General features: G+C 39.9%; 1 protein-coding gene across 4 annotated transcripts; it reads left to right on the forward strand.

Annotated features, from left to right (window-relative positions):
• The first annotated feature begins 1,329 nt into the window (after window positions 1-1,329).
• Window positions 1,330-10,931, forward strand: LOC147881373 (purple acid phosphatase 23-like). Of its 4 annotated transcripts, none has more exons than XM_087370097.1 (8): window positions 1,330-1,402; window positions 1,559-1,983; window positions 2,148-2,339; window positions 2,556-2,892; window positions 3,118-3,335; window positions 3,536-3,726; window positions 9,542-9,823; window positions 10,338-10,931. In XM_087370097.1, exons 2-8 carry the CDS (start codon window positions 1,725-1,727, stop codon window positions 10,452-10,454), a joined length of 1,596 nt encoding a protein of 531 aa, XP_087226223.1. In that variant the 5' UTR covers window positions 1,330-1,402; window positions 1,559-1,724; the 3' UTR covers window positions 10,455-10,931. The 4 variants fall into 4 exon arrangements, with proteins under 4 accessions (XP_087226223.1, XP_087226222.1, XP_087226221.1 ...); XM_087370096.1 differs by having other exon boundaries at window positions 1,333-1,402; window positions 1,556-1,983; XM_087370095.1 differs by lacking the exon at window positions 1,330-1,402 and having other exon boundaries at window positions 1,442-1,983.
• Window positions 10,932-11,390: the final 459 nt, after the last annotated feature.

Raw genomic sequence — 11,390 nt, forward strand, 5'->3', positions numbered from 1 at the left:
TTCTAAACAGATGATTAAAAAAAAGCAAAAGAGTTGTCATTTACCATAGAAGGTATAACTTCCATTATTGATTTAAATTTTGTAAAAGAAGCATATGGCGAACATTTTGAGTTTTTCTCGACTCCACCAAAGAACAATATATTTCAACCCCCTCCTACAGGTACATTCTTGACTCCATATCTTAAAATACATATGAACTCCATCTTCTAACACACAAGAAAAATTCATCGTACTTCATTTTGCTATTTCAAATAGGAAATCGCGAAGAAGACAAACAAAAAGGCACAAAAGGCCCATATTACATATATTCTATTCTATGTATTGCTACAGAAAAAAGATATATTGGGCAAACTAGAAATCTTGAAAAACGGATAGCACAGCACCAAACCAATCCTCCATTAAAATTAAAACATGATGTTAACAGGTACAAACCGTTCACTCGAACTTCAAAACAAAAATTCTAGCCACCACAAACTTTAAAAGCAAAGCGGATACACTCGAAGAGAAATACATAAGAGAACTAAACACAACTGACTCGAAATATGGCTACAATAATCTCAGTCCTGCATCTACAAAGAAATATTACTTTTTCAAAAATAGAGACATAATCTAGTATATTTAAGTAGAAATCCATTTTCAATACATGTAAAGGACTTCCTATTTCAAACTTTAGATAAATCATACTCTTGAAGGACTCTTAATTCATAACATATATTACTCAAATTTTTTTGTTTTCCAAGCATTACTACTTTTTTTCAATACACATAAAATAATTCATGTATGAATTTAAAAAATGCTTATAAAAACGTCATGTTTTTAGTGATATATAACTCCAATTATAACAATTTCAATAATAATCAATTTTAGGTATACTAGATAAATTTTCATGTATTGTTACTCTTATAATAATATTATAGTGTATTTCAAAAAATTCTACTATTATAGTGCTCTTCTTCAAATCATAATTAATTCTTCTCAAATTGCAAGTTTACATAAATCTAATTTCTAAATTCACTTTAACAATAAAGTCAAGATGAAAAATATTATTTAACAATTTTTACGAAATAGCACTAAATTCATTTATATATATTCTAGCTCAATACAACTACCTGCCCGGATCTCTTTTTTTTTTTTGGGTTAAAGATGTGGGTGGAATTGTACGTAGATTTGAACGACGGACGAAACTCGACGTAGATTTTTGATTTTAACGACGGACGGAACTCTACGGCTAAAGCCTCCACCAGTCAAGACTTTCCGGCCTGTAATTCATCACACAACTGTAAATAATAATCGGACGGAACGACGTTTTGCAAGTGAATAGTGCCAGCCTCGGAAATGTCGACGATCAGTTGGCGTCAAAAAGTCTTGGCGTGAATATGGCGTCCAGAGAAGCCGATCCCAGGTATATACTCAGCTTTGAGAGAAGCTGCCAACATTCGCATGGATGATCCCTTTCCATACATCGTTTTCAATCGAGGTGTGATCGTTTGAAATGAATCCAACTTTCCTATTGTTTGTTGAGACCAAGCTTTCATAGAGTCTAATGGTCCAACAGCAGGAAATCGACATCCGCATCCAGCAACCTGCGTCCGAATCTTGAAACAACCGCTTGTTTTCAGCTTCCACATTGCATCCCAATGCTCATCCCGGCAGCTGTACAAGAGTTGATCATCGGACGAAGTACCAGCGAGCACTAGAATTTATTTCAATATAATTCGTCTGCCATGAACTCGCTTCTCGAGCGAACATGGGTCTGCCTTTTCCTCCTCTTCATCGCGCACCAGGCAGCCTGCGAGATACCCACCACTCTACAGGGGCCTTTTCGTCCAGCAACGGTGCCATTCAATAAGTCCCTCCGTCAAGGCAGCGACGATCTGCCCAGCTTTGACCCCAGGCTTGTGAAACGTGTTCCCTCCATTTTTCCAGAGCAGATCGCACTCGCCCTCTCGTCACCCAATTCTCTGTGGGTTTCATGGATCACAGGTACTCGCCTTGTGTTAAAGTGTTGCCAGAATTTCCACAAATAGCAATCGCGGTCATGCGTTACAACTTTCGTCAGTCCTTTTGCATTTCTCCGAGGGTGATCATTCTTTGAAAGAAATTAAACCAGGAAGATATGCAACCGTTAATAAGACACTTTGATTCAGGGGATGCTCAGATTGGACCAAAAGTCACACCGTTGGACCCTGACAGCGTTGCGACCGAAGTGCATTATGGTACTGAAAGAGGTAATTACACACGTATTTCAAAGGGAACTTCCTTGGTTTACAGCCAAATGTACCCTTTCGAAGGCTTATTAAATTACACGTCAGGCATCATTCACCACGTGCGTCTTGAAGGTGCGCTCTCTCTCTCTCTCTCTCTATTTAAGGAATGTAGATTTCCTAAGCTGACTCATGGGCTCGAAATAACTTCATTGCCGGAAAACCTATGGGCTTCAGTCTTTCTATGCAATTATCTTATGACAAGTCACACTCTTCAACCCTTACCCTTAAAGCACTTAAGTGTGCATGATTACTGTTTACTTATGTGTTGTGATGGCGTTCATTCATCAGGATTGTCTCCAAGTACGACGTACTTTTACATTTGTGGGGACAGTGCCTTATCTGCCATGAGTCAAGAGAAACAGTTTCGAACTCTTCCTCAGCCTGGTCCCGATAGCTATCCTTCAAAAATTGCGGTTGTAGGAGATCTTGGTCTGACTTATAATTCTTCAAGTACCTTCGACCACATGCTGAGAAATGGACCATCTATGCTCCTCATGGTAGGAGATCTAAGCTATGCAAATCAGTATGACACTTTGGGTACAAAGGGAGCTTCATGCTTCAGTTGTGCTTTTCCAGATGCTCCGATTCGTGAGACGTATCAACCACATTGGGATGCCTGGGGCAGGTAATCTCGGGCTTTTGGTTTGTTAGCTTATATTTTGAAAATGCATTGCTGTACTCTTGGTGTAACATCTGGGGACCTCGCTTTTTCTGAAAAGTTGGAAGAGCGAAGATTACAGAATTCAAAGTCGACTCTGACAAAGGACAACAATCCCAAATCTGGAGTTGACGAGATGTACTATGTAGAAAGGATTCTCTTGAGCTTCACATATTGCATGTTTTTTTACAGGTTTATGGAGCCATTGACATCAACAGTGCCTATGATGGTCATCGAGGGAAACCACGAGATAGAACCCCAAGCGGGAAACGTGACATTTGCTTCCTACAAAGCCCGTTTTGCTGTTCCACAAGAAGAGAGTGGTTCAGGCAGCAATCTATATTATTCCTTTGATGCAGGTGGTATTCATTTTATTATGCTTGGAGGGTACGTGGACTACAATCGCACAGGTAATTCTGTTTCAGTTTTTAATTCTGTAATTCTGGAGAATTTTATTTGACTATCAGTGATTCTAGAGGTGCAGTTGCCATTTTCAGAAGTCATATTGAAGCCGTTCATCTTAAGCACAGGAATCTTTCTGGAATAACCAGAATTTCGTATTTTTTAATTGTGTCATGCGAAAGTAATTGGATCTCTTTGGATTCTTTAGGTCATCAGTACACGTGGCTAAAAAAAGATCTAGAGAATGTTGACCGTAATGCTACCCCCTGGCTGATAGCTGCATGGCATCCACCATGGTATAACAGCTACACATCACATTACCGTGAAGTGGAGTGCATGAGACTGGAGATGGAAGATATTCTTTACAAACATGGGGTAGATCTGGTTTTCTCTGGTCATGTAAGCAAAACTTTCCCCGTTGTCGTTGGATATGATGCAGATATAATTTGGTGACTAGATTACAGTTTCAATAATATAGCTACACCTCATATTTTATAGTCTTGTTATAGATTCTACTATCATATGCAAAAATTATAGGTTCATTTAGACATGGTGCACGTTTTTTGCCATACTTTGGTCAATTTTAATAATAATGGCACCTTAATCTTCAGGGTTTGCTATAAAATCCTCATTACTTTGTATTTCAATGAAGTGGTTTGTGAGGCAGTTTCCTCTCCACATTTTTTCCTCTTGCATGTGTGTGAAGCTCCCTTGCTCATTGCTATCAGAGCTTATCCTGTAAGTTTAGCCTGGCACTAAGCTGTGCATCTAATACTCTAGGCTTTTGGTGGAGAGCACATCGCTTCAAGTTTTCATTCTTTTTTGCTCCAGCCAGCCATATCCCAACAATCGTCAAGGTTTGACAGGTGAGGAAGCTGGTCCTCTCTAGAAAGGACAGAAAAAGGAGGGGCCACGTGGCCATTTACAGCAGGTTGCATCTGTTTTGCCTGTTTTTTGGTCTTTTTATATAGGTTGTAACCTGCTTTGGTCAATGCTGAGCTTTTTCAAGATTAGCAGCCCTATTGTGAATTGCGACCAGAAAGCTGCCCGAATGGAGACATTTTTGACATGTGGTACCTCTAGAGGGTTTTGGATAGGTTCATCTGCACACGTGGCTTATTTCATTGCAAATCTGCATCTCCACTATCCACAGGCATTCAAAACAATGGATGTGAGCAGTACTCAGCTGCTTTAGCCCTGAAATTACAAAAAAGGTGAAACATCTGAAATTTCTGTTATCTTTGTGAGATGACATTGAGTCTCCCTCTCTCGTCCTAGGAGAATGTAGCTGACCTTTGAGCTTTAATACTTCGATTGTATTACAATCCTGAAAGTCATCTTTTGAGTATTTTGTATGCATGAGAAGAAGGTTTTGCACCCATTATGTGATTAATGAAAGTGCTCTAGATGGAGTTAGCTATAATGGACATGGCTTGCCTATTCTCAGTTTCCCAATTATCAATCTTCTTTGCATCCTGAACAGGCTTCGAAGATGTGCCATCCAAAAGTTTCCAGAGCCCAACATTTTGGTAGTGAGTTTCCATACAAGACAATTCTGCTCATCAAGCATGTCCTCCACATGAAGCAACTTGTCAGAAGTCATGTTTGCTTGAAAAAACTGATATTTTCTGATGTGAAGAATGAATCTTCTTGATTTCTGTGAAAACTGCTGAAATTCACCTTGAATAGATGGAGTTAGCTATAATGGACATGGCTTGCCTATTCTCAGTCTCCCAATTATCAATCTTCTTTGCATCCTGAACAGGCTTCGAAGATGTGCCATCCAAAAGTTTCCAGAGCCCAACATTTTGGTAGTGAGTTTCCATACAAGACAATTCTGCTCATCAAGCGTGTCCTCCACATGAAGCAACTTGTCAGAAGTCATGTTTGCTTGAAAAAACTGATATTTTATGATGTGAAGAATGAATCTTCTTGATTTCTGTGAAAACTGCTGAAATTCACCTTGAATAGTGTGCACTAGTGCACACACAGCTGTAGATCTGTCCAAAATCACCTGCCTCTGCTGCAATAAACCTGAAACCTGGATCTGCTGAATATGCAGATATTGAGTGAAACCCATGTGATACTATTGATGAAAGGATTGAAGATAGAACACTTATCCCTGTCACATCTTACTCATTGGCACTTGTATACAGAAACTTTATGACAAGTTTCAACATGGGTGCAAGGTTTGCTATGCCTCATGCTCTACCAAGAAGAGCTGACACAAAGCTGTAGAAAGATAGAAGGGAGAGTTGAGCTAGAGAACACAAGATGAGAGAGGAATGGGGAGACCTCACAAACAAGGATAATCCAAAGCATAAAGAGGTTGCATTAGCTATCAGCATTTACAAAATGGAAGGGCCCTTGTGCTCCACACCATTAAGGATAAGTATCAGGACTCACATGAAAACGAAGGAGCCAGGGGTCTCCTTGAGCTTATACACACAGACCGTGTTGAGCCTATGAACACACAGACTTTGTTTGATAAGTACATCTTGAATTTCATTGATGATTTCAGCAGGAAGGTGTAGGTTTATTCTTGGGCAAAAATTCAATTCAAAAACTTTGGAGAAGTTCAAAGGGTTCAGGCACAATTGGAGACAAAGATCAAAGTACTAAGAAGTAACAGGGGAGTTGAGTACAAGTATAAAGAAGTCAGCATGATTGTCCAAGATGGGCATAAAGCAACAGTTTACAATTGCTTACACCCACAACAAAATGGAGCGTCTGTTGAGTCTATCAGATGCATATGAAAGGATATGAGGATACCAAATTGGGGATGAAGAAAGACCTACAGCAGCTTAAGTGAAAACACGATTCCCTATCAAGCATAATCAGGTAGAAAACCAAGTCTATACCCCTTGAGAGTTTTTGATTGTATATGCTATGCTCATGTGCCAAAGGAGAACAGGAAAAACTGTGGTGATAAAGCAGCCATTGGCTACCCAGAGCAGAAAAAGGGCTATAGTCTCTATGACATGGATACAACCACACTTTGGGTCAGCAGAGAAGTGATCTTTAGAGAATGAGAGCCACTATGCAGTCTCAAAACTACACCATGACTTTGCGGTGGATGAAGACAGCCAAGAAGAGGCTGACCAGCCCTCAAATACTGAGGAGGAGAAAGGGTATCAGCAAGATCAACCTCGGGAGAGTTTGCAGGAGCAAACTCCTGAATAGCATGTCAGCCCTAGTCCAGCCCTGCAAACCGCAGGAAGACATTGCAGATGTAAATATTCATGGAACTCCTGAAAGTACTAGAAGGCAGTCAGCAAAGGGTGTAACAGCAGCAGAAACAATCTGCAAACTCTACTCTCATAATGCATGTATTGGATGAGGAGGAAAGTCGATCCTTTACTTAGACATTTGAAGGATGCCATGAAAACAGAAATGAATGTGAATGACCCATGTAACCTTGTAGACCTTCCAAAAAATAAAAAAGTGATGGGTTGCAAGTGAAAAGGAGAGGGTGTCATTAACAAGTGCAAAGCAAGGCTGGCTCACTTTCACTGGCCTGTATTGTGGATGGATGTGGAATCAACCTTAATGATGAATTGATGCCTTTTTCAAGGGCTTCAACTTGAAGCAGTCAGCTTCAGATCCCAATCTTTATGTGCACAACAAGACAGCAGCATTGTACTGGTGATTTTGAAAAGTGATGACCTCATAATCAAAGCAATGCTCAGTCCTATATACGACATCTCAAGGCTGCTTTGTGCAAACAATTTGAAATGCCAGATTTGGGTCATTTGCACTACTTCTTGGGGATTAAGTATGGCAGGAAAAGAGGGCATCAAGTATGCAAAATGGCTTCTGCAAAATTTTAATGTGTATGTTTGCAGGCCAATCTCTACAGCTATAGAAACACGTTTGAAATCAGATGCAAGTACAGGTCAGCCAGATGTGGGTGCCTCTTTGTATAGAAGGCAAGTGGGCAGCCTGATCTATGTATGGCCATTAGGCCTGGCATTTTCTATGCTGTCTGTTGTGCCAGTCAGTAACATAGCACCAAGGTGGTGCTGTAAGCGAGGTACCATGTGTAAGATATGAGTACTAGTACTTGTACTGTATGGACGTTTTTGAAAGGTACATCAGATAACGCCAGAAGTACATACATCATTCATGGAACTAAACAATACACAAAGATTCAACTTGGCAAATTGAAAGATAGAATTTGAAACCATTTACTAGGACCAGATTGAAGAACATAAAAAGTAACAACTTTTGGCTACACATCCTACAATATGAGGGTTTCATGGAACACAGGAGCGACTAAAACTAGGAAAAGAGGGATGTGAGTAGGAAAATATTTGGAATTAGAAGAGAGAAGAAGCAACGGGCAGCAAGGAGGAGTAGCAATACAGTTAAAGAAGGGGATGAAAGTGAGAAGGGGCAGCATGGACTACAACAGCCACACAAAGGATTGTGTAGACTGAAGAACGGGCAGCAACCAGGGAAGGGCAAGGGCAGAGCGGATGGACGTACAAGAGAGGCTTGATCAGGATTGGATACAATGAGGCAACAAGTGTGCACAAGCGAGCACCAAATCAGTTGGATTTAAAGCAAGAAACTGGATTTTCAGGTATGTCTTATAAGTATATATATGAAGGGAGGGACACATCTAGCCACACACCCACAAGGAAAAAGACTTTTTGGTATGCCCACTGTGCTAGTAGGTGTACCATAACTAACCTGCATAGCATGGCCAAAGGCCAATCACTCAAAGGCAGCCAAAAGGATTCTGAGGTACCTCAAGTCTACATTTCACTTAAGAATCTTTTATGGGCAGTCCAAGAACCCACAACTGAGTGGTTTTTGTGACAGTGATAGGGCAGATAGTAAGGATAGAAGGTCCATTTCTATTTCCCATCTTGTTGTACCAAGACCATGGTGCTTGCTTGAGACCATAATGTGCTTCCTTTAATCTGCACACTAGTGCTCAGATCCTTTTTCCACAAATCCTTTTGGATGCTGCATACACACTTCTTTTTGCAGCTCTCCATTGAGAGATGCAGACTTGGCATCCATTTGATGCAAGTGTAATGCCTTATTGCATGCAAGAGAGAAGAAAGAAACTTGTCTTCTCCTTGCGAATGGTGCAAGTCTCTGCCACCAATCTTGCCTTAGATTTGTCTTCACTCCTGTCAGCTTTGTGCTTGACCTTATAGAGATGCCCTCCTGCAGAGCATATGATTTTGCCACCTATCTTCCCTTTTATTTGTCTACATTCCCGTCAACTTTGTACTTGACCTTAGAGAACTCATTTGCAGCCAATGACATTCTTTCCCTTGGATGGTTCCACCAACTTGCAAGCTTCAATTTTCAGAATGCCATTATATTTTGGAAAATATGGGGACGAATTTTGAGAAAGTAGTTCAAGTCCGATCCTTAGCTTGGTTAGCACTTTTTGGAGCTGTGTTCTTTCTCTTGCTTGGTTCCACATTCCAGACAATAGTGTGGTAACAGCCTCTAAACAACCAAACTGGAAGCAGGTGTGCAATTGATAAATGTTGTCTCTGCTCTTTCCTCTTCCAAACCAACGCGTTTCGTCCTGTTGAAACACAACGAAACGTTTCGTCACAAAACATTTCGAAACAGGATGAAACGCTGTTCCGCCCAAATCCTGAAATATTTTTTTAAACTATTTTTTTCCATTTTTGAATGATTCAATGTTCATTTATCTAGATTCTAGAATACATATGCTTTTCAATCCTTAAAGATTGATTTATCTGAAGTTGAAACTTGAGAATCAAGATTGAAAGCTTGAAATAAATTTGAAGAATGTGTTGGTGTTTGTTATATCCTTTTTGGGTTTCTTGACTTATATTCCTCTTTGTTAACTCTAAACTTGAGTATAACATATCTTAATAGCCAATAGCCTTGAATATATATATTATCATTTCGAAACCTATCCGTTTCGTCTGACAACACGAAACGAAACGAAACAAAACCTGTCGGAACGGCGAAACAAACGAAACGTTTCTTGTGACTATGCCTCTTCCTCGACCATATATATATATATATATATAGAGAGAGAGAGAGAGAGAGAGAGAGAGAGTTTGGTTGAAAGACTATTATGCAATTCTGTGATTGATTGTACAGAGGATAGCCCTTGAAATGCTTTTTTAAATTTATCCTCAGTTGCAGATATTTTGTGGAGAGAGAGAGAGAGAGAGAGAGAGAGAATCTCATGTATTCTAGAATTCTGCAGGTTCATGCTTACGAACGGTCTAATCGAGTGTACAATTATAACTTGGACCCTTGTGGTCCTCTGTACATCACAGTAGGTGATGGTGGAAACATTGAGCAAGTGGATGTGACCTATGCTGATGACCCAGGGCAGTGCCCTACGCCTCAGCATTCAATTCCAGAATTTGGCGGAATCTGCCCTTTCAATTTCACATCAGGTCCGGCAGCAGGCAAATATTGCTGGGACAGGCAACCTGATTGGAGTGCCCTACGAGACAGCAGTTTCGGCCATGGAATATTAGAGGTAACATTTCTGAAAGAATTTTGATTATTTGAACTCTATGACTCTTTTTCTAAGCATCTTTCAAGTACAAATGGAAATGACTGCATTGATGAGTTAGGGTTAAGTGAAGTTGAGAGGAGAAGTTGCTACGTAAATTTCCTTTTTCTCATTTTCTAAACCAAAGAGTCTAATCGCAGAAAGAAAGTTATACTCAATTATACAGTACTGCCCTCATATTGGTGGGGTTGAGTGCTGGAGACGTTTATGGATGAGTTGCTGGATGGTTGGAGTAGAACTCACTAGAAAAGTATTTCTCTAGTCATTGACTTCGTTGTCCGCCTTGTCTTTTGCATGCACGTATATTGATATTGCACACTGCTGCATGTATTCTAAATGCTGCAATTAACAATTTTCTAGCATTGAATAGTTAGTCCCACATCAATCAAGTTAGTATGACAGAGTGAAGGACTGCTATTTGCATATAGCCTCTTGATTTTCTTTGGCATTCTTGGTTCGCTCAAATCCTATTTTACAGGTGCAGAATTCTACACATGCTCTTTGGACATGGCACCGAAACCAAGATATGTATGGTGAGAGTCCAGGTGATCAAATATATGTCGTACGTGCATCACAACCTTGTCATATTGTCTGACTAAGGGTACACTGTTCTCAGTATCAGAGCTTTTCCTGCACGCCTCTATCATTATTCGAAGTGCCATCTGGAAAGAAAGAAAAGTTCACAAGGCTTCACTGGCAAAAGACATCCTAAGGCCATTCATAGTTCATACAAAGCATGATTCGTTGTATGCTTGATTAGAAGAACTGAATTGTTTAATTGCAGAACATAAAATTTGATGAAGGATGATATTTGGGTTGACCACTGGCAGAAAATGAAATTGTGCAATTATTACTTTTCATCATGGAGTGATGGCTTGAAAGCTGCTGTGCACGAAGCAGTATGACTCATGAAATAAGGATGGAAGTGTAAATTGGCATGGCCATGAGGGAAACTCCAAATGGACACGTATCGTGTCTTTAGTGTACCCAGGAAAGCAGTTAATTGGCAGGCCAGTCTTGACTTAGAAAGACCCTGAAACTGAAAGCTCCATCAAAATATCAAGGTAGAATTGTGGAGAATTTGAAAATGATTTTGAATTGGAAAATCATTTGGTATCCCCTGCACATGAAAGTTTTATTTGGGATAAAACATTATGTTCATAGCACTGACCGGCAAAAAGTGCACCATAGAATCAACGTCTTCAACATATAAGCACAGCAGCAATTGGAACAGCCCTCCTTGCGTACTTTCAAGAAATCCCATGTAAAATGAATTCATAAATACAAACCCCCTTACTACAAATATCATCAAAGCAGACTAGCACAAACTGAAGTAGATAGGCATGTAATTTGATGCTAAATGTTGTAATGGTGTGGAGCATTAGGCAACCCAATTTTTTTTTTTAAAGCAGAAAAAAAGTATCACGCCATATCAGATTCAAAAGTCAGAACATTGAACGTAGACCACCTTAAACCAAAAAGGTGTGTAAACTTGCAGAAGTACATAGCTAGTAGAGAAACCACCAACAGG

The sequence above is a fragment of the Dipteris shenzhenensis genome, chromosome 31, assembly GCF_047967505.1.
Source record: "Dipteris shenzhenensis isolate YYH24624 ecotype China chromosome 31, Dip_SZ_1.0, whole genome shotgun sequence".
In the NCBI taxonomy this organism is placed as follows: Eukaryota; Viridiplantae; Streptophyta; class Polypodiopsida; order Gleicheniales; family Dipteridaceae; genus Dipteris; species Dipteris shenzhenensis.